This window comes from Gracilinanus agilis, chromosome 2 (assembly GCF_016433145.1).
Source record: "Gracilinanus agilis isolate LMUSP501 chromosome 2, AgileGrace, whole genome shotgun sequence".
In the NCBI taxonomy this organism is placed as follows: domain Eukaryota; kingdom Metazoa; phylum Chordata; class Mammalia; order Didelphimorphia; family Didelphidae; genus Gracilinanus; species Gracilinanus agilis.
Window position 1 is genome coordinate 170500202 of NC_058131.1, and position 27219 is coordinate 170527420.

The 27219-nt window shown below is 42.8% G+C and overlaps 1 protein-coding gene across 9 annotated transcripts in view; it reads left to right on the forward strand.

The window, feature by feature from the left end:
- The first annotated feature begins 2035 nt into the window (after nucleotides 1-2035).
- Nucleotides 2036-27219, forward strand: part of FGFR1 (fibroblast growth factor receptor 1) — a 70618-nt gene continuing 45434 nt past the window's right edge. For 8 of the 9 annotated variants that reach the window (XM_044663556.1, XM_044663559.1, XM_044663558.1 and 5 more), the window contains exon 1: nucleotides 16325-16476. In XM_044663556.1, coding sequence (XP_044519491.1) covers nucleotides 16386-16476 — 91 coding nt within the window. In that variant the 5' untranslated portion in view covers nucleotides 16325-16385. Of the gene's footprint in view, nucleotides 2103-16291; nucleotides 16477-27219 lie in introns of those variants that run through there. The other variant, XM_044663564.1, reaches the window with a different exon arrangement.

The window sequence follows — 27219 nt, forward strand, 5'->3', positions numbered from 1 at the left end:
TTGAGGAAAATGTAGAATACTAAAGAGGAGTATGGAAAGGTAGGATTGTAGGATTTGGAGCTAGAAAGAAGAACCTTTGAGACTGTCTAATGCAATGGATCCTTGAACTTGGCTTTTTTTTTTTAATTAGTAACTACCTCAAGATACTTGGTTTCCTTTGAGATTCTATGTGCTTATTTTATGCATTTTAAAACATTATTCTGATTGGAGGTAGTGACAGTTCCTAACTGTAATCCCTGTTATTGGAGGAGGCTGAGGATGATAGCTTACTGCTGGGGAACTCTGCGCAGGACTAAAAACTGGTGTGTTCTGGTAAAAGTTTAACAACCAGCTCTGCAAATGGGAAGTTGCGATTTAATATTTAATCTGTATTATTAACATTTTTCCATCATTTTCTTAAGTTTAAGCAGTCAACAAAACAATAAAACAAAGCCCTGATTTATAGCATTTACCAATGAAAGCCAATCTGTGACCTAGGTCTGAAATATGGCACAATTATTAGTAAAGAGAGTGTCTGGTTTTTTCCCAAGGTCGCAAAGATGGAGGAGGTTGAAACTTCCATGGCACCTAGTACTGGGATGAGGATATACTTCCAGTCTGGGCAAGGCAGGGAAAACCAAGTTGAAAAACAAAAACAAACAAAAATCTAGGAAGGGGCCCTTAAATTTCCACAGACTCCTAAAGGGGTGTTTGACACACACACTGACATCAAGATTAGAACTCTTGGTCCCATCCAATCTCCTCATTTTGCAGATGAAGAATATGAAGTAAAACGACTCGCCTAAGGTTCTAGAGGAAGAAAGTAGTAGATCCAGGATTTGAACCTGCCTTCTCTGGTCGGGACTCAGGACTCTCCTCATTACACTAAGGCTGGCAAGATTGTGAGCTTCCCTGAATGCCAGAACTAGGAGCTTTAATTTTATTCGTTTTTAGTAGGCAATGGGAAGCCAGTGAAGGTTATTGAGTAAGAACATAAGAGCGGTGAAAGGCAGGTTACTTTGGCAGCAATGTGAAGGGCATTTTATAGTAATTGTCTAGAGGAGATCATAAAAGCCCAAACTAGGATGACGGACAGGGGTAGTGCATGTCCAGATGAAGAATGCACAGGGAATCTTTTCCACTGAATTCTCCTGGATAAAGGATTTTTCCAAACGGACTCGGAAACCTTGCAAGGCACTGTCCTATATCGAACATTTCAGACTTCCCAGCTAAGAGAGAACAACTAGAGCAGCTCAGCTTTGGTTTTCCACTCTGCAGCAGTGGTGAAAGGAACTACAAGGCCCAGCAGGCAGCTGCAGGGGGAGTAGGAGGAGAAGGAGGTGGGGACTAAAGGATCGTCTCTGTGAGTGAGGCAGTGAGTGAGCCTTCCAGGCGCAGAGCCTTAAAAGCGCTCCAGTTGGATAGGCGGACGGCCGCCGAAGCTGCAACAACAGCAGCCGGGAGAGTAGACAGGGGTTGAGCAAGAGTCTGGACCCGAGCTCAGCCGCAGCGCGCGGAGAAGCCAGGGAAGCGTACCTGGATCTCCTTAAGGCAGATTCCAGAGAGGACGCAGAGTCCAGGTTTATTGGATTGAGAGGACTTCGTCTCTCCCCCAACACCCAACCCCAAAGAGCTGTTGCAGCTGGAGAAGCAACTGTGACTGAAGACTTTTCCTTCTGTCCTGGGGATACATTGGCAAGGCTAACACATACACTCGGATCTATACCGCAGCAGTAGCCGCCGCCGCCACCGTCACAGCCTGGGCGCGCTGCAGAGCCGGGGGGCCCCTGCGGGGAGATGGAGCCCGGGCTGCAGAAGGTGTGAGCCGTCCGCAGCCCAGGCTCTCCGGAGGAGGGGGAACAGGGGATCCTGAGACCCCAGGAGGCGGAGGGGAGCGCCCTCCGCCCTCCCCCCCTCCGGCGGGCACCCGCTTCGACCCCATTGTTCCCGCCGGGGAGCAGTGTAGGGGCCGCTCCCGGGACTTGTGCATCGGCTGCGGGACTCTTGTGGCCCCGCGGGCCGGGTTCTGTCCCCGGAGTGGCCAGACAACTTCGGGGGCCCGGACTCCCAACCGCTGAAGCTGCGGCCGACTCTCCTCTGGGGGAAAAGCAACCCAGACAGAGGTAAGAGTGCCTAGGGCCCCTCCAAATACGAGGCCGCCTCTCCTTAGCTCGCGAATCTCCTAGCAGGAGAGATCTCTCCGCCAGTAACATCCTCCTAGCGCTCGTTTAACGACCTGTAACCCTTTGGAGATTAAACCGTTCGGGGTCTCCCCTCTCCTTATCCCTGACTATCCCCCTTTTGTCTCCCCTTCTCTTCTTTCTCCCGCTCACAGTTGTGCGCCCCTACTCCCTCCGCGCCTCCCTAGCAGCTCGGCTCCTCCCGCCCCAACTTCTCGGCAAACTAGCGCCCGGGGTTCTGGAAGGCTGCCGGGTGTGCAGCCTTCGAGCCAGAGGAAGGGAAAAGGCAGAGGGGGAAGGCTTCCGACCGCTCAGGGGTCTGAAGACAACAGAAAAATTGTGCCTGAATCTTGAGTGTGCTGCATTCCACTCCACGCCTCGTGGTGACTCACCCCAATACTGCAGCAGGTAGCTTGGGTCCGACCATTGGATCGAACCGATTTCTAATCCCTTCCTCCCACTCCCAGTAAAGACCCGGGCCGATGTATGTGCATGTGTATGGGGGGGTGGGGGGCGGGGAGAGATGGTTGGATAGCTTTTCTTCTTTTAGTTTTTAGGGAGGTGGCGAAAGGTGTCGTCACTAAATGGCAAACAGTTCGTTTTAGGGGAGGGCGAAGAAGGTATTTCCTTTAGGGGAGGGGGTTATCTTTTCCTACGTAGTATTCCTAAGGGAAGGAGGGAGGGAAGTTGAGGGAAATTGGAAGGAGCCCAATGGACGAATAAGCCCCTGTGTGGGTTGGGGTGGATAGGGGTGGGAGGAGAGAGGAGGAGCGTTCAACTCTCCTAATCTATCTGGATATGGGAGATGAGATGAGAATGTTTTGTCCAGTGCTGTTCACTTTGCAGCAGTGAACCTCACTCTTCTTTCTGGCAAAGGTCCGCCCTGGATTAATTTGCTCTCTGGCCCCTGTGTGGTTTTCTGGAGAGGCGGGCTGGCTAAAAAAGGGGAGGGGGGGGCCGGAAACAGTTTCCAGAGTGACACCTTTGTATAGTTTGGCAATCCGCGTAGGCTTCATCCCCCATCCCCCTTTCCTCTCTCACTCAAATGGGCTTGCGGGGGGGGGAAGAGTGCGAGGGGGGGGGGGAGTTGCGGTTTGAAACCAGTCTGCTTCTGCTGGGACCTAAAGCGATTGGCCCATTTACAAAATCTTGCTGTGGTCTCTCTCTCCCTCCCCCCACTTTTAAATTTTTTTAGTTTTCCAGATGTTGCACCAGTGAACCCCATCTGGTTCCATTTCATCCAGTACAAGCAGCATTACAAACACAGCGCCTAGCATTTCTCTGTTGCTTTTTATTCCTCTCCCCACCCCCCAAATGCTAAGATTTTTCACTTTACTCAGAGGCCAGGAGCATTTCCTGCGCCTAAGAGATGGATGGACGTAGGGAGACAGAGGAAAGGTTCACTTGGATCCCAGGTTACTGGCGCTTCTCTCCAGCATCTTGGGTGGTAAAAAATAAATTGGAATAAGAGCTTTTGGCGGGGGGTGGGGGGATGGGGGGAGGGAAGGGTTGCTGGAGAGATATCTGGGTAAAACACTCTCGAGTCGAAGCCTTCACCTCCTTAGAGAACGGTTCCGCCGGGACTCAAAGCTGATGCAGATCAAACTCTTCAAAGCCCCAATATTTCACTTTTGTGCTCTGAAAGAAAAGAAAACGCGAAAGGTGTCCTGCCCTGTTAGAGCCTGGGGATAGGGACGAGGGGGAGGGGGTCGGGGACCGAGGAGTAGAGTTAGCCTGAACTCTTGGCTGCTGCTTCTCGGGATTGCTGGGAAGACCGATTGCCCCTTTCCCATCGAGGGAGCCCCAGGGGGCAGTCCCCCAGCGGTGGCAGTCATGCGTTGCTTTTTCCACTCTTCCTCTGGAAGGCTGGTATGTGACGGTGGCGGCGGCGGCGGCGGGCGCTGGGGGCGTGTGAATGGGGCCAGGTTGAGGTGTTTGCTCTCGCTGCCCCTAGTCTAGTTGGTCTCAGTGTTTTTTAAGTTTGGACTGCAGCCCCTGGAAACTAGCGACTCGGCCCTAGTATTTAAATAACGGTTACCGGTTGAAAAGCAAAGGGGAGGGTGTGTAAGCGTGTGTTGCGTGTGTGTATGTGTGTTGTGTGTGTCCATTCATTAAACTAGGAAAGCTCCTTATGGTCCAAAGTTTAGTGGGGGAGGGAGAGAGAAGGAGACAAACTTCCCTCCTCCCCTCCCTTCTCTCTCTCTTTCAAATTGAAAACACTTCTCTGGTTTCCTTCTCTGGGCGGTAGTTTTGGAGGTTGTAATGAAATCGCACTTTCTCTAGACATGGTAATTAAGGTGACTGTTTCCTCAGCAGATGTGCCCTGCTCCCTGCACCTCCGGACCCAGGCTTTTTTTGGTATACCGACTACGCTGCCGCCTCAGGACAATTGGGCGGGTGGCTGCTCTCCCCTCCTGTTCCCGCCCGCCTCTTCCCCGACCCCCCACCCCCACCCGTTCTTCAGTCTTTTTCCACCCCACCCTCCGAGAGTGATTTTACAACCTCGACGAAGTCCAGTTCTGGGACTTAATTAGCCCACTGGTCAAGACTTGGGTCCCTCTTTACTTTCGGGGAATGGATGAGAAGCATTTGCTGCGAACTTGCCCTTATGGCCTCCTTAATGACTTGTTTACATATTTCCTCCCAGTTAGGGCTGAAGTTTGTCGGGAGCTGCTCCAGCCCCGCGACTTCTAGCACCCGGCCAGCATTCAGTGTACTGGAGAAGTCGGACGCCACTGCGGGCTTGGCTTCCTCTCGGGTTGTTAAGCAGCTAGCGGCTGACTAGCTCCTCGAAATATCTGTTACGTTAACTCTTAGTCATAGCTATAGCGGAGTGTTATGTCAGTTTTTTAATAGAGATCGTCCAGATTCCCGGGCCACTCCCCATACACGCTCCCTCGCAGCATGCTTCGGCTTTGGGGGGGGGGGGGGGGGAAGGGGAGGGTGTGTGTGGATTTGATACACTTTTTGGAGGGAAATGAGCATTCTCCCCTGGATATTTTTCACCTACGTTAAAAAGTTTCACAGTGAGCACTTTGAAGTGCTGCAGCAGCTCTAGTATCACCGAACATATGGAATGTTCGAGCTGGAAGGGACCTTAGGGGTCATCCAGTCCAACCCCCTCGTTTAGCTAGTGAAACGCCTGGAGCAAAGACACCGTCAGAAGCGTAGAAGAACCCAGGAGTATTGGTTGATGCCATTGTCCTACAGATCCTGCAGGAAAAGGATTAGAATACATCCAGGCAGCTCTGCGACTGGGAGGGAAATTTTCCAGTCCATACAACCACTATCCTTTGTCCCTGGTTGCTAATGAGCCCGGGAGAAAAATGAGGGTAGGGACTTTAGTGCTCTGCATTTGTGAGGAATCACTGCCAGAGAGGAGACATTCATTTGGTCGCTTAACTTCTGTTTGTGTGTTTCTTTAATTGTATATTTATTCTCCTTTCTAGTTAAAAAAAAAATCAATCTATACTGGAGATTACTGGCACCATATATATATCAACTCCCTGTGTTCTCTTTCTCTCCAATGATTGCATATGCGAATATTTTTACATAATTGTTGTCCTACAGAAAGAGCTTCTGCTTTTTCCTACTTTGCCTTATTTCCCATAGGCTTTTCCATATTTCTCATTGCATTTGTCAGTCCTTGTGGTTCTGGTACAGCTAGGAGTTGTGTTCTATTGAACAAATTCAAAAGGCTCATCCCCAGAGGGCTGGCCAGCGGCAGAGGCATTTTTTACCCCAGCCTCAGCAGTTCTTGACAACCAAGGGGAGTTTGTGTTGTGAATGGGGCTGGGGGGGCAAACCTACCATCAATAAAATCACATATGGTTGGTATAGTTGATAATAGAGGCAACTAAATGTCTCAATGGATAGAAAGCTGGGCTTAGAGTCAGGAAGATCTGAAATCAGATCAGACTTCAAAGAAGTTATTAGCTGAGTGACCCTAGGCAAGTTACTTGACCTCTTTTGGCCTCAGTTTATCTATAAATGTGATAATATTTGAAAAGCACTTAGCACAATGCCTGGCACATAATAAGCACTATATGAATGTTAGCTATAGCAATAATAATTATTTTAAATAGTATAGCTAAGTTTTGTAAGTCCTAAAATTTGGAAAGGAATTCAGGGGGTCATCTTTTTTAGCCCTGCCTATTTTGTTGTTTAGTCATTTCAGTTGTTCCAACTCTTTGTGACTCCATTTGAGGTTTTCTTGGCAAAGATATTGGAATGGTTTGCCATTTCTTTCTCCAATTCATCATTAGATGAGAAACTGAGGCAAACAGAATTAAGTGACTTGTTCAGGGTCACTAAACTAGTAATTGCCTGAGGTTGGATTTAGGGTCTTTCTTACTCCAGGACTCTATCCATTATGCCAGCTGGTTGTCCAGTCCCACCTATATCTGAGCAGAAATCCTTGACAAAGTAAAGCTTGAAGTTTGAAGAACCCAACCCCACCACCACCACTTGTTTTATCCATTTTTTTAACCTACTGTACTAAAGCCATTACTTAAGAAAAAGGATAGTTTGGGGACACAGATAACTGTTGAGGGTCACAAACCACTGAAGCTGGTTTGTGCTAGGATCTGGGCTCTAAAGTATCTTGGAGGGCAGATAGGTTTACCCCCTAATTTTTTAGAAGGGGAAACTGAGGCCAAGAAAGTTAAATAACTTGCTCAAGGTCATAAAAAAGGTCATATAAATGGCAGAGTCCAGTTTTGAGCTGAGGCCTTCTGACTCCAAAGCTAGTGTTTCTCTCACTCTTGCCTGCCTCAGTTCTTTGCTCTTATCTTCTATTCTATCTACGTGGGTCAAGATGGTATGAGAACTTCCTTAGAAAAATTATGGCTTTCCTTCTGTACTTCAAATCTTAAACCCATTGCAACTTGAGGGAAAGGGAGGTAGACTGAACTAACTCAAAAGGCTTGTTCTGGAAAGGTTTCAACTGACTTGAGATGAGTTAACTTCCTCTCAGGGAATTAATCTTATATTTCTCTTCCCAAGGGCTGTATATGAGATCCAAATGTAATATAGTAAGTAGTCCTGGGGCTATAGGTATTAAAGGTACTCCATACCTATCATTTTAGATAAGATTCTAAAGATTCCAAAGAAGATTTAATACCCAGCTTTGCTTTGTTTTTTTTCAAGATCTCATCTACTCTAGCCATGAATGTTTTGGCTCCTTCTCCTTGTGCAAAAATGTAAAATATACTGTATTTGCCTTTTTTTTTTTTTTAGTAAGAATTCTAGCAGTGGTGTAGGGCATAGAATCAGAAAGATCATTGGGTTCAAGTTCCATATTTGTTATATATTGTTCTATATAACCCTGGAACAATTGAACATTTTACTATCTCTAAGCAACTCTCATATAATAGTTAGGAGACCAAGTGCCAGTTTGCACTGGTAGAGAGATTTTTGTCATTAGGATCTCTTTACAGTTAATAAAATCACATACTTGTGTTTTGTTTTGTTTGGGGGGTGGGGAGAAGGTGAAGAATAACTCTAACCAGGTAGCTATGTGGTAAAGTCAGTGGGCCCAGATTTAGGAAATCCTCACTTCAAATCACTCTTCAAATCTGACCTCATACACTTCCTAGCTGTGTGATTGGGCAAGTCACTTAATCGCTTTTGGCCTCAGTTTCCTTATCTGTAAGATGAGGCTAATAATAGCCCCTACCTCCCAGGGTTGTTGTGAGGATCAGATGAGATAACTGTAAAGCATTTAGTACAGTACCTGGTACATAGTAAGTGTTATAAAAATGTTAGCTATTATTACTATTACCTTCCCAGATACATTCTAAATAGTTTTAGCCCAGATCCTGGCCTTTACAGAGAGATTACTTCATTTGGCCCTAGGATATGGCAGAGCATCTTGTGTTTCTTTTATTATTGTTCCTATTTTTATATACATATTTTATCCCATGCCTCATTGTGGTATAGAGGTGACCTTGCATCAAAGACTATTCCAAGGGAACACAAGTCCTAGCAAGTTCTACAAGCTGGAAAAGCTTCAAAAGACCTAGTGATGAATTATTGTTCTGTTGTCCATGAGCCAACTTTGCCAAATTCAAAGAGACTTATCACCAAAATAATAGCTGCCAGATGATGATTTTTTTTCCTCTGCCGTATCCATTTGGAAAGCAGTGAAGTACTGTGAAAGAATGGTTTAGGCCAAGATCTGAATTCAAATTCTGCCTTTGAAGCTTACCACTTGGGTGACCAAGAGGGATTACTTTAGTTAAACCAGATGGCCACTTTAGTTCCTTCTAACTCTCACTTCTATAAAGTCACGTAAGCTCCCTGGACCTCATTTGTAAAATGCAGGGGTTCAGCTCAATAGTATCTAATGTTCCTCCTAGTTCTCAACTCATGATCCTGTGAAAACTAAATGTGAAGGGGTTGCAATCTGTGTTGGTGGAAAAAATATCCACACTTAGAAAAACAGAGCTCTTTGAAGCATTGATGTAAGTATTTCTTCCCAAGGACATTTGGACCTTGTTTGTACAAAATCTTAAGAAAAATATTAGGATTTCCCTTGGGTTAAACAAAAATTTTGCAAGCTGAACTGCATAATCTCTTTCAAATGTTTGTTAAATGTTCACATCAACCACTCCCTAGACTGAGTTTTTTCCCCTATTCACTTTTGGGAAAGGTGACCATTTTTCATAAGATCACGGAAACACTATATATCTATAGCCAAAAAGGGCCTTCCTTAATAGGCCATTTAATCTGTCCTCTTCATTTCACGGATGAGGAAACTGAGGCCCAACAGGGCAAAGTGAGGTCCCTTCCAGCTGTAGACATTTGATTCTCCGACTTTGTCTAAAGACTCATATAGCAAGTGTCAGAGCCAGAATTTGAATTCAGGACATCTGTCTTCAAGCCAAGTGCTTGTTTCACTTTTATTTGTAAGCAAAAATGTTTATACCTCCTAATCTAGGAGGTCAATCTTTTGATGCCTCTTGTCCCGCAGGACTTAGGAAGTTATGAGAATTTCTGCCTTTGTCATTTCTAGCTCCCTAGTCTAGAAGAATCATAACAGTATAAACTTGAGACTTTGGATTATGCTACTCTGAAACATACTTTATCCCTGGAAAAAAATAAAATAAAATAAACCTGAAGCCAGTTCCTCTCATTAGCCATCTGCTTTCTGCCAGCACCCATTGGTAGTCCCAGAATCTCCTTCATGGTATTAGAAAGTCATAGTATTGGGAAATATTCGATCTGGAAGAACATGATACCATCTGTACGTTTCCTGGTCTAGATGCATGTTTGACATGAGGAAATGGAAGGCCAGAGAGATAGAGGGATTTGCCCAATTAGTGGCAAAGCCAAAACCAGTATTAGAGTCCAGATTTCCTGATTCCTTATCTGCTAGAGTACCTGAGAATAACCTGAGAGTGGTGTCCCAATGGAGTCTTCTCCTTTCTCAGATGTTTCCCCCAGATCTTCAACCAGGTCATCTTTCTTTTCCTGAGAAGATACTCTCTTCAACTGGGACAAAATCATAAACCATAGTGACAGAGGAGTCCTTAATAGATCATCTCTTTCGTCTCCTCCCCTCCTGCTGTTTGAGATAAAACCTCATTCTCTACTCATATCCAGGTCCTTTGGGCTAATCAAAATCTGATTTAAGAAGTTTGGGGAATGTGGCAAGGGTTGTAGAATAGGTTGTAGAAACTGGAAATAAGGGACCCTTGATCTGTATTGTGTGTCCCTTAGGGACAAAGTAGAAACCACAATGGCTGGGTAAGCCAGTTTTAAGTTGCTTCTTAGGAAAGCATCTACAAACAATTTTGTGCTACAGAGAAAGCTTTGTATGAGAAACCAGATCTGCCAAAAAGGTTTTTAAGAATTCATTAGGAGGGCAACTGGGTGGCTCAGTAGATTGAGAGCCAGGCCTAGAGATGGGAGATCCCAAGTTCAAATCTGACCTTGGACACCTCGCAGCTGTGTGACCCTGGCCAAGTCACTTAACCCCCATTGCCAAGCCCTTACCACTCTTCTGCCATGGAACCAATACACAGTATTGATTCTAAGATGGAAGGTAAGGGTTTTAAAGGGGGGAAAAAAGAATTCATTAGCTAATGCAAAGTGCAGAAGATGGTACAAAAAAGATGGTAAAAGGTTCCAGGTCCCGTCAAAAAGAAGGCAATATGTTTTATAGAATAAGTGTTAGACTCTGAATTTGGAGGAATCTGCTAATATTTAACACCTGTGTATCCAGGATAAATCGCTTAACCTCAATATTCTCATCTGTAAAATGGAGATAATGATACTTTTACTACCCACTTCACAAGACTGTTGTGAGAATCAAATGAGATGACATTTAAAGCACTTTGCTAACCAAAGTGCTTTATGAGTTATTACAAAGGTTACATTATGATAATCTTCATATCTCTCCTTTCATAACTATTAACCCTGGATGTTGGTGGTAAGATATGTGTCTGCCGGATCATGTAATACCTAAGGTGGTAAAGGGTAATGGAAGCAATGAAAAACAAGTCTAATGGATTTAATATATAACCCCTATGAGGTTAACGGTCTCAATTAATTTCCTTAATTTCTGGACCAGCATCCTTCTTTAATAGATAAGGAAACCAAGGACTAGAGAGGCCAAGTGATTTCCCCATGGTCACACAGTTTGTTTCCTCTGGTCTCTATTTTTTAAAATCCTTACTTTCTGTCTTAGTAACAACTCTAAACAAAACAAAACAAAACAAAATAACAACAACAAAAACAGAATGAAATTTCAACACGTTCATCTTAAATCCCCATCCTGGTGACAGCTTTGAATGGTGCAGCTTTTTCATCACCACCATAAAATCACCTCAGCACCCATTCCTTTCCCTCAGTAGTCTTTAAACGTGCATGAATCATCAGGCACACTATCTGAAACAGATCTGCCTTCTCAGTAACAACCCTAAGACAGAAGGGCAATTGGGGTTAAGTGACTTATCCAGGGTCGCATAGCTAGGATGTCTTAGACCAGATTTGAACTCAGGACCTCCTGAATCCAAGACTGGTGCTTTATCTATTGTGCCACCTTGCTGCTATCTTCTCTCCATTTTTTAAAATTGAACTTGAGAAAAATGAAATACAGGCTCTTTGTGAGACCCTCTGTTTGTCTTCTTCATCTCAAGGATGGCAGGAAATACTGGGACAACCTATGGTCATCTTTGGACCTATGGGAGAGAGAGGAGTAATAATCTGAGATGTGATATTGCAGTGCCTACTAAATCTCAGGGTCTAGACAGCTTGAGTTTACATCTAGCCTCTGACACTACTGAATATGTGAGCAGAGGCAGGACACAAACACTTGAGTCCAGGCAGCTCTCGAAGACCATGAATTTCAGAACAGGTGCTGATGTGCATTGGGAAACGGAGTTTTCTCTTTAAGAAATTGCATTGAAGCTATGAAATCATAATTTCCAAACAAACAAATTTTTAAAAAGCCCAATCTGTGTATGGGGTAAGGTAGCATTCCTGTAGCTGGGTCTGTGGTTTGAAGGTCAGGCTCTCTCTTCTATGTCTAAAATGGAAGATCAGTTAGTGAGCTCCTCCCAAAATGCCTGGAACATGGAGTTTCTACTGGGATCAGGGAAAAGAGAATCAGAGGGAAGAGTTCTGCTGAATGATTCTCGGTAGTTTACTACCTGTTGTGAAACGAGCTGATATTGTGAAGAGTGGGGACAGATGTGTGTATGAGAGAGAGAGGGAGAGAGCGAGAGGGAGACAGGAAGGGAGAGGGAGAGAGAGGGAAGGAGAGAGAAAGAGAGAGAGAAAAAGAGAGAGAAAGAGAGAGAGAGAGAGAGAGAGAGAGAGAGAGAGAGAGAGAGAGAGAGAGAGAGAGAGAGAGAGAGAGAATATATGAGCGCACTCACCCACTCCTGTGCTCGCTCAAGAGAACAGGCACCCGAAGCCAAGAATTCATGGAGTCTGCTGCCAGCCAGCACTGACTCATTTGCAGGGGGCCCAGCCCAGCTCAGGGGGAGAAGCAAGGTCAATGTATCACAGTAGGGCATGTTCCAGGGAAGTGGATTCTCTAAATAATTTAGATGGCTTCTCAGAGCCTTTAGGATGAAAGCCATCTGGTTGTATATAAATGTGTATGTGTTTGTGTGTGTTCCTGTGTGGCATGGCAGATTGAGTACCAAACCTGGGCTTGGGAAGACTGGAATTCAAATCCAGCTTATGCCACTCTGAGCGAGTCACTTAACCTTTGTCTGTATCAGTTTCCTCAACTGTAAAATGGGAATAACAATAGCCTTTACCAAAGTACTTTGCTGTATGTTTAACTATGTCTCTACTCATCTATATGCATCCATATATCTAGAGATATAAATATATAACTATATCCTGCTGATAGATGGATATAGGAGTGGATGGATCAATGAAAAGATGGATGGAAAGATAGAATGATAGAACTTCCTCAGTACCCAGAAGACCTATTGTTTTCTACATGTTTAATGGCAATGAGTTTACTTCAGAGGAGTTCAGGGTCTCGATTTTGACTTTGCTATTTGGAGGATCTAGAAGGAAAGTCATAGAGGTGGTATGCTTTTTGACCAAGAGCCAACAATGAGCCATCCTTGAGTCATGTCTTTACTACCCAGGTCTCCCCAATTAGGCAGTCAGCAGGGGATAGTGGAAAGGACATTGAGTTTACACTCAGAAGACTTAGGTCAAATTAGTAGTGGAGACTTTGGGGATGTTATTTCCCACCTTTATAAAATGAGGGAGATGGTCTAGATCAGTGATTCCCAAAGTGGGTGCTACCGCCCCCTGCTGAGTGCTGCAGTGATCCAGGTTGGGGGGGGGGAGTGATGACCACAGGTGTATTTATCTTTCCTATTAATTGCTATTAAAAATTTTTAAATTAATTTCCAGGGGGCTAAGTAATATTTTTTTCTGGAAAGGGGGCAGTAGGCCAAAAAAGTTTGGGAACTACTGGCTAGATGACTTCCAAAGATCTTTCTAGTTCCTATGTGTCTCCCTAGTCATCCTTAGATCATTAGCCACCATCTTTTATTTTAAAGTTCATCCTATAATTCCATGACAACACCTGTCTAAGAAAATGGTCTTTCGAGGGTAGCTGGGTAGCTCAGGAGAGCCAGGCATAGAAATGGGAAGTCCTAGGTTCAAAACTGGCCTCAGACATTTCCTAGCGGTGTGACCCTAGGCAAGTCACTTAACCCCCCATTGCCTAGCCCTTACTACTCTTTTGCCTTGGGACCAATACATAGTAGTTATTCTAAGGTAGAAGGGAAAGGTTTAATAAAAAAAATTTTTTTAAGAAGTTTTTAGTAGCCAGAAGGGTTTGATACTCTTCTGTTAAATGAGAGCATGGTAGTTTCTTCCTTATTCATAGGATCATAAAATCTTAAAACCAAAAGAAATTTTTAGGCCTAGAAGAGATCTAGAAATTCTCTCATTTTATAAACGAGGAAACCAAGGCCAAGAGTGGTGAAATTACTTCATAGGATCACAGGATTTAGAGCTAGAAACAATTATAGAGACCATGTATTTCTACTTCCTCATTTTGGAGATAGGGAATCAAGACTCCAAAAGAAAAAAAAATTTTAATGACTTGCTTAAGGAGCAGCTAGGTAGCACAATGGATAGAATGCTAAGTCCGGAGTCAGGAGGACCTGGTTCAAATCTGGCCCTGGACATTTCCTAGCTGTGTGACGATAGGCAAGTCACTTAATCCTAATTGCCTACCCCTTACCACTCTTCTGACTTAGAACCAAGATTTAGTATTGATCCTGAAACAGAAGGTAAGGGTTTTTTTAAAATGACTTTTCTAAGATTAAACAGATAGCTAAATTAGAACCCAGGACTTTTTACTGCCAACTAGTGCTCTTTTCTCTCCACCACACTTTCCCTATTCATCATCACTAGTGGAGCTGGCTTTCTGAATGAACTTTGATTAGTAGTAGTAATAACAATAATACAAATATTTTTTTATCCTCAATATCGATAGGAGATAGGTACTATTATCCCCATTTTTCAAATGAGGAAACCGGCAAATAGAAATTAAGCTTGCCCAGGGTCACAGATTCAATAAGTATCTAAGGCTAGATTTGAATTCTGTACTTTCTGACTTCAGGTCTAGTAACATACCTAGCTACTTCTGTGTTTTCTCCATTCATCACCACCAGCAGAACTGACTAAGTAAATTATTGTAATACTAATAACGAAAATAAGTAGCATTTGTATTTAACTTTAAGGTTTATAAAGCCCTTTACATATATTATTTTATTTGATTGTCATAACAATACTGGGAAGTGGATCTATTATCTTAAATTTACAGAATTTTTACAAAAAATTTTTTTCCGTACAGAAAATTTACAGAAGAATTTGGCAAACATAGGTTAAGTGACTTGCCCATAGCTAATAAGTGTCTGAGGCTGAATTTGAACTCAGTTGTTCCCCTGGATTCCAGGTCTAGAATTCTATCTACTGTAGCTTCTCGTAATTAGGATCGTCATTAGGATTCTTGTGATTCCCTTCTGTCCCACCCCATCTCCTTCTCCTGAAAAAGTTTGTAAAGCTTTTCACCGAGCGATATTCAGCCAAGATGGGAGATCATCTATGTGGCACTGAATTTCCTGGAATTCTGGCTTTATAGGCAACATTCTTGAGGTCTCTTTGGTGCTGTATTCAAAGCAGAACATCAAATATAATCTAGACATTTTATAAGTAATATATTTAAATGTATATAAACACATATTTATATATATAATGTGTGTATACACACACACACACACACACACACACACACTCTGTGTGATCCTAGGCAAGTCACTTAACCCCAATTGCTTAGCCCTTAACGCTCTTCTGCCTTAGAATCAATACTTCGATGGTATCCTGTGTGTGGATGCAGATACACAAATACACGTTATTGGGCAGATAGGTAGCTCAGTGGATAGAGTGCCTGACCTGGAATAAAGAAGACCTGAATTCAAATGTGACCTCAATTCCCAGCTGTGTGTCCTTAGACATATTTTACTTAACTCTGCTTGCCTCAGTTTCCTCATCTGTAAAATGAGCTGGAAAAGGAAATGGCCAACCACTTCAGTATCTTCACCAAGAAAGTCCCAAATGGGGCACAAAGAGTAAGCCGTGACTGAAAATGACTAAACAACAATGTATATTCAGCCAAGTACATGTATACATTGTGTATATATACAGAATATATTGTATATACACAATATATATATGCACACACATAGTAGATATATACACTTATTTTGTATATACTGTATGTGTGTATATATGCACAGTCTCTACAATATATATACTCATATTGTATACACTGTGTTCTTATATATACATAGTATACCTTCATATATATATAGTGTTTAGACTGGGTCAGCATGGTCCTATACTCTATAATCCAAGCCACTGGAAAGGCGGAAGCTGGTGGATCTCCAAAACTCAAGAGTTTCGAGCTGCCGTGGGCTAGTCAGAGGCCAGCACCAATATTTTGAACCCCTGGGAGCAGGGCTCAAATGTTATTACCTAAGGAGAGGTGAACAAGCCCACATCAGAAACAAAGTGGGGCAAAGCCCCCATGCCAAGCAGCGGTGGGAATGGACTACTTCCAAACAGGGCAAGATAGAAAGACTCTGTTTTGTTTTGTTTTGTTTTTTAATTTTATTTAATTAATTAATTTAGGGGGTTTTTTGCCCATGGTTACATGATTTTCCCTCCCTTCTTTCCACCTCCCTCCCAAAGCCAAAGAGCAATTCCATTGGGTTTTACATGAGTACATTGATCAAGACCCATTTCCATATTATTGATATTTGCACCAGGGTGATAGCTTAGAGTCCACATTCCCAATCATATCCCCATCGACCCAGGTGATCAAGCAGTTGTTTTTCTTCTGTGTTTCTACTTCCACAGTTAGAAAGACTCTGTTTTTAAGGGGGGGGGGATTTCAAATGCCTAAACTCTAGTGTCAGGACAGAATAAATGTCTTAATAAGTTATCCCTTTAAGTGTAGCTTGGAGAAAATGAAACCTAGTTTAGTGGCACCCACCCCCACCCCCACCCCCCGACCCCATACTAATATTTTCTTCTGTAGCTATTGTTCTCTCATCACTTTCTGATCTTCCTTTCCTCAGGGATACCTGGAGAAGGCGGGTCAAGCCCAAGGATCCAGTAGAGTCCCCATGGAGGTGTGGAGCCTTGTCACCGATCTATAACTGCGGAACTGGGATGTGGAGCTGGAAGGGCCTCCTTTTCTGGGCTGTGCTGGTCACAGCCACACTCTGCACTGCCAGACCAGCCCCAACCTTGCCTGAACAAGGTAAGGGAAAGAAAGACCTGGGACCAGCCAGGAAAGACCTGTGGGCTTTTGGTCTCAAATAGAATCGATGGCTCAGGAATATGGAATCTCAGCCTTTTGCCTCTGATAATGACCTAAGCAAGGAGTGTTGGGGACAGAGATCTTCAGAATTTTTAAGGAGAAGCAGTCTCGGGGCTGAGACAGGGTCTTGTTCTTTGGGGGAGAATCGTGTGGCATCTGAGCCATAGTCTATAATGCTACGGGGCTGTAGACCTGGGTGAAGTATATAGTGGTGTGTGGATATGGTTGGTGTGGTGGGGGCCGTGCCCTTTGCAATCCTGCCCCTGAAGGGAAAAAGTCTTGGTTGGTGATTTTGAAGTCAGCTTAACTTGTCTAAGAGATGTAAAAACATTTTAAAGTTCTGAATAAGATCAGAGTACCAATGGGAGTCAAGTTCTGAGGGTCAGACTTGCAAACGAATGAATGTTATGAATGCTGATATAGAATTCAGCTCAAATGAGGTGGGACTTTCTCTTCCCATTCTCTTTCTCTTTTTGTGATGTGGAAGCTTTTGGGAAACATTTGCCTAAAGGAAAGGCCTTAATAAAGTGAACAGCAGTTTGGGTTGAATATCTGATGATTGGCCTGTCAGGACTATAGATCACATGCTCACAGACATACTTGCTGACTACTTTGGGACACAGAGAAGCCTGAAGTAACGGGGACCAAGAATCTCTATAACCCAATGGGAGTAATGAGCTCCATGGGACTGGTGTCAATCTACCAGCAATCACTAGATGTTGGACTTTTAAAAAGAGAGAGAAAGAAAAGGATGAGGCAGTTTTAGGCGGCTCAGTAGATAAAGAACCAGGCTTGGAGATGGGAGGTCCTGGGTTCAAATGTGGTCTCAGACACTTCCTAGCTGTTTTACCCTGAGCAAGCCCCTTAACCCCTATTGCTTAGCCCTTACAGCTCTTCTGCCTTGGAATCAATTTTTACTATCAATTCTAAGACAGAAGGCAAGGGTTTTAAAAAAGAAAAGGCCCAGGAACTGCTGAGGAATGGAAATTATAGAGATTCTGGGAGCAGATATTAAAGCTAATGGTTCTCAAGAGCTCTTTTAGAACTAAGATTCAGGTATGTTCACTACTATTTGGTCTGTCTATTTGTGACCCTCTGGCTGCTAGTCATCGCACAGAAATTTGGCAAACAGTTTGAAAGGATTTGATTAGTTCTTGTATGCACATGAACTGATCATTGCTTTTGGACACACCATAAATTTCATGGAATCAGCTGATCAAGGTTTCTGACAAGTTCCCCAATTATGCATATGCTTCTTTTATTTAATAATGCTCTGAAACATATATAACATATCATTATCAAATACATTTATCAGGTACCTGTGCATGGTGCTTTGCAAGGCTCTGTACAAAACTAGAATTGGAGGCAGCTAGATGGCACAGTGAATAGAGTACTGGGCTCAGGTCAGGAGGACCATCTACTAGCTGTGTGACCCAGGCAAGTCATTTAACTCTGCCTTGGTTTCCTCATCTATAAAATGAGCTGGAGAAGGAAATGCAAACTGCTCCAGTATCTTTGTTCATAAAACCCCAAATAAGGTCATGAAGAGTCAAATATAACTGGAAAAAACCTCACAAAGTCAGACATATGTACTCAGAACCCCAATGCCAAGGGGCTTATAGTCTAAGACAACATTGGAGAAGACAGATATAAATAATATCCATATGGACCAACATCAAATATATCAGTCAAATACAGAGTGTATATATATTTATATGTATACATAACATATATGTATAAAATATATACATAAACATATATATATACATATGTTTCTGTCCAGAATGGGAGTAACAGCATTGAGTGGAAGGTAAATGAAGAAGGAGTCTTAGTAAATTTTATAAGTTTAAAATAAGAGGTTTCATCAAAAAGACCCTTCTCTCTTTTTTCTTGAGAGAGGATTTTATTTGCTTGCTTGAATGATGGTGGAAGAGTGAAATTAATTTGTGTTCGTATGGTAGGTAAGACATGAAAAGGGGAGCATAGGGACATTTCAACAATTTCATCATTGGAATACTCCTAGTACATTATCCCATAGGTTGTATCTCCTACTTCCCATCTCCCTCACTTGATTGTTAAGTTCCTCCTAGAAAAAGAGCCCTATGTGTTATGTAGCAAGCTATGTGTACATAGTTGGGAGTTTGATATTTTATTGATTTGAATATCATATTTCTTTCAAGAAGGATCAGAGACTAGAGTTGGAAGATTATCCAAAATGGAGGTACTTAGTAATGTATCTGGAAGGAGAAGAGGAAGGGTGTCTAGCAAAAACCTTTGAAGCAAAACATACTGTTGGGACATGGTCTCTCCTTCCACAATTAAGTTTGAAGTTCGAATTGGTGATTGGCCAGGCCATTCAGGTGGTTCCCTATTTTATTTACTTGAGAGGGTACCCAAGAGCAGAAGGTACTCAAACTCTGTCCCCTGGAAACTAGGGGGCCCAGGATGTACTGTCTCCTGTGCTTAGTACAGTACCTGACTTGTAGAAGGCATTTATTTAATAAATACTTATTGATTGACAGAATCTGACCCACCCAGTTTTATGGTTTTCATTCAATGGGTTATCAACTGATGGGAAGAATCACCTACTATGGGTCAAAATCTATCATATGACTAAAAAGATAACACTGTTACAGGTCCAGAATCAAACCCTGAGCATCTCCAATGATGTATGCTACAGTTGATGTCTTGTAATTGGAATTGTTAAAAATCACCTTCAGAAGTATTAGGGTTGGGGAGCCAGCTAAGTAGCATAATGGATAGAGCAACAGACTTGCAGTCAGGAGGACCTGAGTTCAAATTTGACCTCATATACTAGTTATGAGACTGTAGGCAAGTCACTTAACCCTGATTGATTAGCCCTTGACTAATCCTTGCGGCTCTTCTGACTTAGAAATGACACTAACACAGAAGGTAAAAGTTTAAAAGAGGAAGTATTAAGGTAGGGAAGGTCAATCAATTATAAACATTTATTAAGAGCCTATTATGTTCCAGGCACTCAGAATACAAAGAAAGGTATAAATAATTCCTGTTCTCAATGAGCTTGCAGTCTAATAGAGGAAACAACAAACCAATATAGACAAGTTATAGACAGGATAAATTGCAAAGAAGACCCGTTCTATCTTATGGAGGTGATAGTCCCCCTAGTATTCTGCTCTCTGATCATTTCTGAGCACTACCCTTTAGGAAGAACAGTGATGAGGTGGAGTACCCAGAGGAGGTTGACCATAATGATGAAAGGGACCAAAGATCATGCCATGTAAAAATCAAAGGAACTACTGAAGATGCTTCACCTTGAGAAGAGAGCATTTGTAGAGGAAGTGGTACTGTCTTTGAGTATTCAAAGGCAGTCATGTATAGGAGGGATGAGATCTGTTCTTGGATCACAGAGGAATGACCCAGAAGCAATGGGTAGAACTTCTAGAGAGGTAGATTTAAGTTTGATATAAATTTTAGGAACTTTTTCTAACAGTGAGAGCCATCCAAAAAGTGGAACGGGCTACATCAGGAGAGGGTTTTTCCTCATAGTCAGGTTTCAAGCAAATGTTTGATGATGACTTGTCTGAGAAATTATAAAAAGCAATTCTTTTTCAGATATGGGTCAAATGAGGTATGATAGCTTCTGAGGACTAGCCTAAGGGTCTTCGATTTTCAGCATCTTGACCAAGTACATATAAGATAATTGGTGTTCATTTATTATTATAATGATTACTAAAAATTTAAAAATACTTGAAGAGTTAAGTAAAGAGATAAGTAAAAGTATTAATAACCATTACCTTGGTGAAACAAACATCCAAAAACTTTGTCCCAATACCAAACCCCAAACTATTGGAGGAATGCCAATATGGCAGTAGCTATCTCCATTTTAGGCCTACTTAGAGAGACCTTAATGATCAGTGTCCATTATGTTAGCAAATTGTTTAAATCAGTGATGGGCAAACATTTTAAAGAGGGGGCCAAAGGAAAGGAAATGCTCATCTGTCAGTCTATTTCTAAGGCAACTCTTTCGAAGTTTCATTGTATTGTATCCTACTCATTGTATATGTCAGATTAGGAATAATGTGCAGCCAGATAGAACATTTCAGGGGGCCACATCTGGCCCACAGGCTGTAGTTTGCCCATCACTGGTTTAAATGATCCCTCAGTTCTGGAAAAATTACAAAAGCATTTACAAACAAGATGAAATAACTTTTAAAAAATTATAAACTTAATAAAACATAATCAAAAAAACATGCAGAATAAAGAATAAAAGTCTTTTAAAACCCTTAGCATTTAACAAAATGCAATAGAAACAAATGAAGATTCCATTAAGTGAAAAATGGTTTTGTTCTGTATTTACTTCCAAATCTGTCTAAAGTTCTGTTACCTCTGTTTTGTTTGTTTTTACTACATATATTTATTTAAATGGACAGTTAGGTGGCACAATGGATAAAGCACTGGGTTTAGAATCAAAAAACTCATCTTCATAAGTTCAAATCTGGCCTGGTTTTGGACACTTATTAGCTGTGTGACCCCAAGCAAGTCACTTAATCTTTTTGCCTTAGATCTTCATCTGTAAGATAAAATGAAGGAGAAAATGACAAAACCACTCCAGTATCTTTGCTCAAAAAAAACCCAGATGTGGTCATGAAGAAGATATGACTGAAATGACATAACAATAAATGTATTTAAATATTATATATGTCCATTAAAAAAAACCAACAACCTCATTATGAGGGTAGTTGGGTGGCCCAGTGGATTGACAGCCAGGTCTAGAGATAGGAAGTTCTAGGTTCAAATCTGGATTCAGACACTTCCTAGCTGTGTGACCCTGGGCAAGTCACTTAACCCCCACTGCCTAGCCCTTACCACTTTTCTGCCTTGGAATCAATACACAGTATTGATTCTAAGATTGAAGGAAAGGGTTATTAAAAAAAAAACAACTAATTATGTAGATACATAGTTGTAGACAATGTATGTAGACCCTGCTTTCAATTTTCTCATATATCTTTCCATGTTTCCTTGTATGTTTCCTTTATTCAAAACATACCAAATTCAAAAGCAATATTATTGAATTTTTCAAGTGAAAATATGAACTGAAACAATCTCAAACATTACTGGCTTATGTAAATAAAGGGGAAAATGGAAATTGTTGTGAAGCATCTTTTAGAATGAGCTATTGTTTCCAATGTTGTTTCCAATTATAAAACACTTACAGCTAGATAACAAACAATCAGGTCCTTCTGAATAAATAATTTGTATTATTGTTAGACTGAATAAAACAGATCCAAAAATAGATTTGTTTAATCAGTGATATGTTTTTTGGAACCATTAGTTCTAATCAGCTAAAAAAAAAAAAAAGAAAAATGAAAAAAAAAAACATTTCTAAAGATTTTATTGCAAAGGTTCTGCTGAAGAGCCTTCTAAAGTGAAGGATTTTGCTGCTACAACGTTTTTGAGGATGCCTCCTTAAAGAATTCTAGCCTTCTGTAATTGGACATGTTGATCCCTGAATAGAAACAGGGATGCAGAAACTCAATTGTTCTACAAGAATAACATGTAGGACAGCTAGGTGTCTCAGTGGTTAGAGAGCTAGGTTTTGAAATGGGAGGTCCTGGATTCAAATGTGACCTCAGACACATCCTAGCCGTGTGATCTTCAGGCAAGTCACTTGCCACTCTTCTGCCTTAGAACCTAAGTCCTAGAACTTAGTTCAATTAATACTAAGTATTCTCCCACTCTCCCTCCACCTTTTAAAAGGGTCAGCTCAAGCCAATGAATTCTTGTCTTCAATTTGGCATCAAAAAGGTGATCGTGATTGCTCCCACAATTACAAAGTTCTGAGTTTGAGTCATAGAATTGATATTTGGTACTGATTCTAAGACAGAATGTAAAGGTTAAAAAAAAAAAAGAACATGTAGTTTTGGTCGGTTAATTTTGATGATGTTTTTAAATGCTCACATGGGTGCTCACTTTACTGGTATAAATTCCTGCCTTCTCATGAATCTTGTTCACATCTAAACATGACATCTTCCATATCACATCTACCCAAAATAATGAAAATTTTTCTGAAGGTTCATTAACGGTAATTACATAATAACATTTTGTTGAATGGACCCCATGTACTGAGGAGTGTCTATAACTTGCCCTCAAGGAGATTAGGTGGTTCTTAAGGAAATAAGGGCTTAAAGAGGCAGAGTAATATAGTGTCAAGTACACCGAATTAAGTATCAGATCTAGGTTCAAATTTTGGCTCTGCCACTGTGGATGAAGCATTTAACTCTTCCTTAAGTGGAAGGCATGTGGAATTGGTTAAGTTCCCTTCCCTACTGTTATTTTCTGAACAAAGTGTGAATTCCACCAAATTGATGAGCCCTTTGCTTTTACATAGACTCAAACTCAGAGCTTGTAGTTGTGGGAGCAGTCAGATCACCTCTTTGATGCCACATTGAAGACAGAATCCCCAGGCTTGAGCTGACCCTTGGATTTGGCTTTTAAAAGGTAGAGGTAGAGGCAGAAAAGAAAGAGAACCCAGAAAGAAAAGTTCAGAAGGTAGTGCAGATAATCAGACCTAAAAGAAGAAGATTTAACCCAGCAGGAAATCATGCACACCCAAGGAGCAACCCAGACCTATTCTAGTCACTGGTCCTATAGAATGGTAACTGTGTAAGTCCAAAGAAGTTAGGTATGACATGGAAGAGGGGAAGGCTGCCTGGGACCCTAAGAAAAATGGAGAATTTTTCTGACAATGAATGGGTTCAAATACAAGCTCGTTCTCCATTTTGTGAAATTTAAGAAAACCTGTCTAGTATCTGTTGTCTTGTGTTAGCCTAAATACTTACAGGGTCAAATTTTAATGTTCCTAAGGGAAACCCAGAATGGGGATTCAAGTCTTAGAGATGATAGAGATTCAGTCCCTCAAAGCCAACTGCTTCGAAGTATCAGGGGTCAGGGCCAACTAGGTGGCACGATGGATAGAGTGCCAGACCTGGAACTGAGAGCACCTGGGTTCAAATCTGGTCTCAGATGCTTCCTAGCTCTGTGATCCAGGACAAGCTACTCAACCCTCTTTGCCTATCCTTTGCCTTTCTGTCTTAGAGTTGTTACTAGGACAGAAAATAAGAGTTTAAAAAAGAAGAATCAGAAGCCATGGCCCAGTTGACACCCCAAAGGACGGGATTGGGTTATTTCTAATGTCTCTTTCAAAGCAAATGTTCTATGATATGAAAAGTATTTGTTCAAAAATCTTAAAACAAAGAGCCACAAAAAAAAACCTGTGGGTCCCCCAAATCCAAGAGTTGAGAGGCTTCCCCTTTAAAAAGTTTCCATTTCAGAGCATTTTGTTAGTATTGGAAGCCCCTCCCCCAGTTTAAAGTCCAGGCTGGCTAGCTAGCAGTTCACAAATGTTCCTGGGGGAGTGGGGAGGGGTGAGAGTTGCCTGTATTCACTTTCTGGCTGTCGCTGGAAAGTTTAATAAGGATTCCAGGAAAGCCTTCCCTCCCTCCTTCTCGCTCTCCCTCCCAACCTCCCTCTCACCTCTTCTCTCCCACCGAATGGACACGAAGCATGTTTTACCAGAACCCATGCCCTTCTGTTCCGACCTGGGGACCTGAAGGAAGGATTAGTGAACGGACGGAGGAGTACAGGTCTGGGGAGGGAAGAAAGGGAGAAGGGGGAGGGCAGAGCATTTCAGGAAAGAGAGACTGCCTTTCTTTACTTAGAAGCAAACACTAGGCCTCAGAGGAACAAAAAGAGGGGGAATCCAGAGTTGCTAGCAAGCCAGCAGCACCAAGATTTCAGGTTTTGCCTTGTTCCTTCTAGAACAATAATACAGGCAACCCCTCAGGACCTCTGTGACCCAGGAAGGTAGGGAGGGGATCAGCAAATGAGACTGGCCAGCTCAGGGGATTTTGCTTCATGTATGTTCCGAAACCTGCAACCAATAAAAGAATTTAAGGGGGTTGGGGTTGGGGGGGGGGGGGAGGTTGTGGCTCCTCCCACCCACCCTGATTAGAAGGAATCTGGTGGCTGGTTGAAGGAGCTGGGGCAGGGGCAGGGGGGAGGAAAAGTTACAGTTAGACGGAAAAGTTGACCGTTTCCATTCCCGACTGCCATCCCCTTAAAGGCTGTGGACCACAAAGCAGGTCTTTGTCTCTGTATTTCAGCATAAACCTGCCATGACAGGGAGAGGCTGTGTTGACTGGTGCCAAAACCATCACCCTTCAACCCCAAGCTTCTAGCAGCCCCTGCTTCCTTAGGCCAAAGTTTCCCTTCTTTCCCAGGAATCTTCCAAGCTGCCATCACCCCACCAAATTTAAGAAGTGTCTATTGTAGAGCATTAATTGGACACTAGTGAAGTACTAAAGTAAGGGACAAGAGGAGGCTGGGAAGCAGAGGACTATCGTACAACTCGTGGAATGTCCTGATGGCCAAGATTCTCATTCTCCGATGCTTTCCATCCCCATCTGTACTCAAATCTCAGTAGGAAGAGCTCCTGTTTTGCGGGGTTGTTGCTGATTGGGGTGGGCCTGGTAGAATTCAATCCTATGGCACTGTTCTGAAGCGGATTTATACAGCCCCACTCCCTTGCCCCACCTAGAAGTTTCTGCCTGGGAGTCTGTTTTCTTCCATTTCATATTGGGTGGTGAAAGAAGTTCCAGCCTAGGCTACAAAGTCAGTGAAATTATTTGGGGCAAAAGGTGATGTTGAATAACCTACTTGAGAGCAAAAGTAGATTTGGGGCTGGAAAAAGAAATCTGGGAGGAGAAGAGAGGGAACTGGAAGCTGAGCTGCTGGCTCTCCTCCAACCCAGGTCTCCTTCCCTGAAGGGATCTTGGAAGGGATGGGTTTTTTTTCTGGTGTCCAAAGAAGAGAGAAGAGGTCAGATCTCCCTAGATCATAGCAAGTAGGTGAAATGCAAGCCTCTAGTCTCCCTGCTTGTCCACACTGGGGCAGTGCAGCAGAGTCCCTCTAGGGCTGTATTCCTGGCTTTTGCCTCGGCATTGCTATACCATTCATTAGCTTCACCAATTTTCCACTCCAGCTTTGCCAGCCAGCCAGCTCCTCCAAGCTGAGGAGGCGGGGAAGAATTTCTCAGGGCAGTCCTTCGGGGTGGAAAGAAAGGAACAAACTGTTGGAAGGCCTTTTTTTTCTCCCTTCAGAATCAGGGTGAAGGGAAGACTAGTCTATCACCTTCTGACATTAGGCACTTAAGACTGAGTTTGGGTGGCTGGGGAAAACAGCACTGATTGAACTAAGGGCCACCATACTCTGGGAAGGCGACTCAGCAGTTCTTGGAGCTCATAACCCTTGTTCAGAGGTCATGGGGTGCAGCCCAGCTCAGGCAGAGAGCTTGTTCTTGGCCAGGCCGGAAGCATTGAGTGATGGCTTGTGTCTGGTGCATGATGGATAGCCTCACCCTAGGGAAGGAGAGGTGAGGAGGTGAGTTTGGGGAGCCATTATCCTGCAAGACTGAGCCCTGAGGTCAGAGAGTGCAGCCAGCAGCTGGGCCCTGGTTTGTTTTTACAATGAAAAATTCTCCTGGGGCCTTTGGAGCTCTAGTTTACCCCCATGGACTCCTCCTCCTTCTCCTCCCTCTCTTAGGGGCCTCAAAATGAGACAAATGTTTCTCCTGTCCCCACAAGCTGTCCCCACAATTCTGTCAGTACCCTGGAAGAGTCCAGCTACTCTGCCTCTCCTACTTATATGGTATTTCCACTGCCTCTATTTCTCCTGACTTTTCTGGGAAGATGGAACGTTCCTAACACATATCACAAAAATACTCTTCCAAGTGATGGTGGCTGAGTAAATTAAGAGGAGACTCATGCCTTGTTTAGCAATAGCCACTCCTACTTTAAAATGTGATGTTCCTGCTTCCACAATTTACCTTTCCTGACTTCAGCACAACCATCGATCCAGATTCTCTAAGTTGTTGGGTCATTCAGTTGCATCTTTGTGGCCAGATGGATCATCCCATCCATCCATCCATGGAGTTTTCTTGGCAAAGGTACTAGAGTGGTTTGCTATTTCCTTTTCCAGGGGATTAAGGCAAACAAAATTTAAGTGACTTTCCCAGGGTCACACAACTAATAAATGTCCAAGGCTGGATTCCAACATTTTATCCCCTGAATCCATCTAGCTACTTCTAAGTCAGATTTAGATATTGCCACATGAATTAATGCAGTCTTCATTTATAGAGCAGTGCCCCTAAGCAAAAGGTGCCAAGGTTAAGGGGTAAAGGAGTCAACCCACTGTTCCTAGAGTATAAGAAGAGGCCTAGCTCTTGTAGAGCTTGAAACTCAATGCCCTTTCCTTGTCTAACATGTTGTGGCTCGGCCGTGCCTCCTGGGATAGACCTGTAAAAGGAGGTGACGGTTGGGGCAGCCAGCTCTGCTCTCTGAGCAATTGTTTCTGTGTTTTCTCAGGCATTAAATGTGTAGGAATCTGGAACCCCAGATTGAGTAGTTCATGAAATCCATAAGGAGTGAGGTAGGTTTAGTGGTCTGGCGAACAAGGTTAAAAAAAAAAAAAAAAAAAAAAAAGCCAGTGTCATACTTAATGAACAAAGTTTAAGTCAAAGTAGAACTTCTGACTTCTTCTAGGACCAAGGCACTTCTCCCGCCAGATATCTTTTCATTCATTCATTTATTCATTCAACACTTCTCAGATGCACAATAGTGCTTTGGAGAATACAAAGATCCTGGC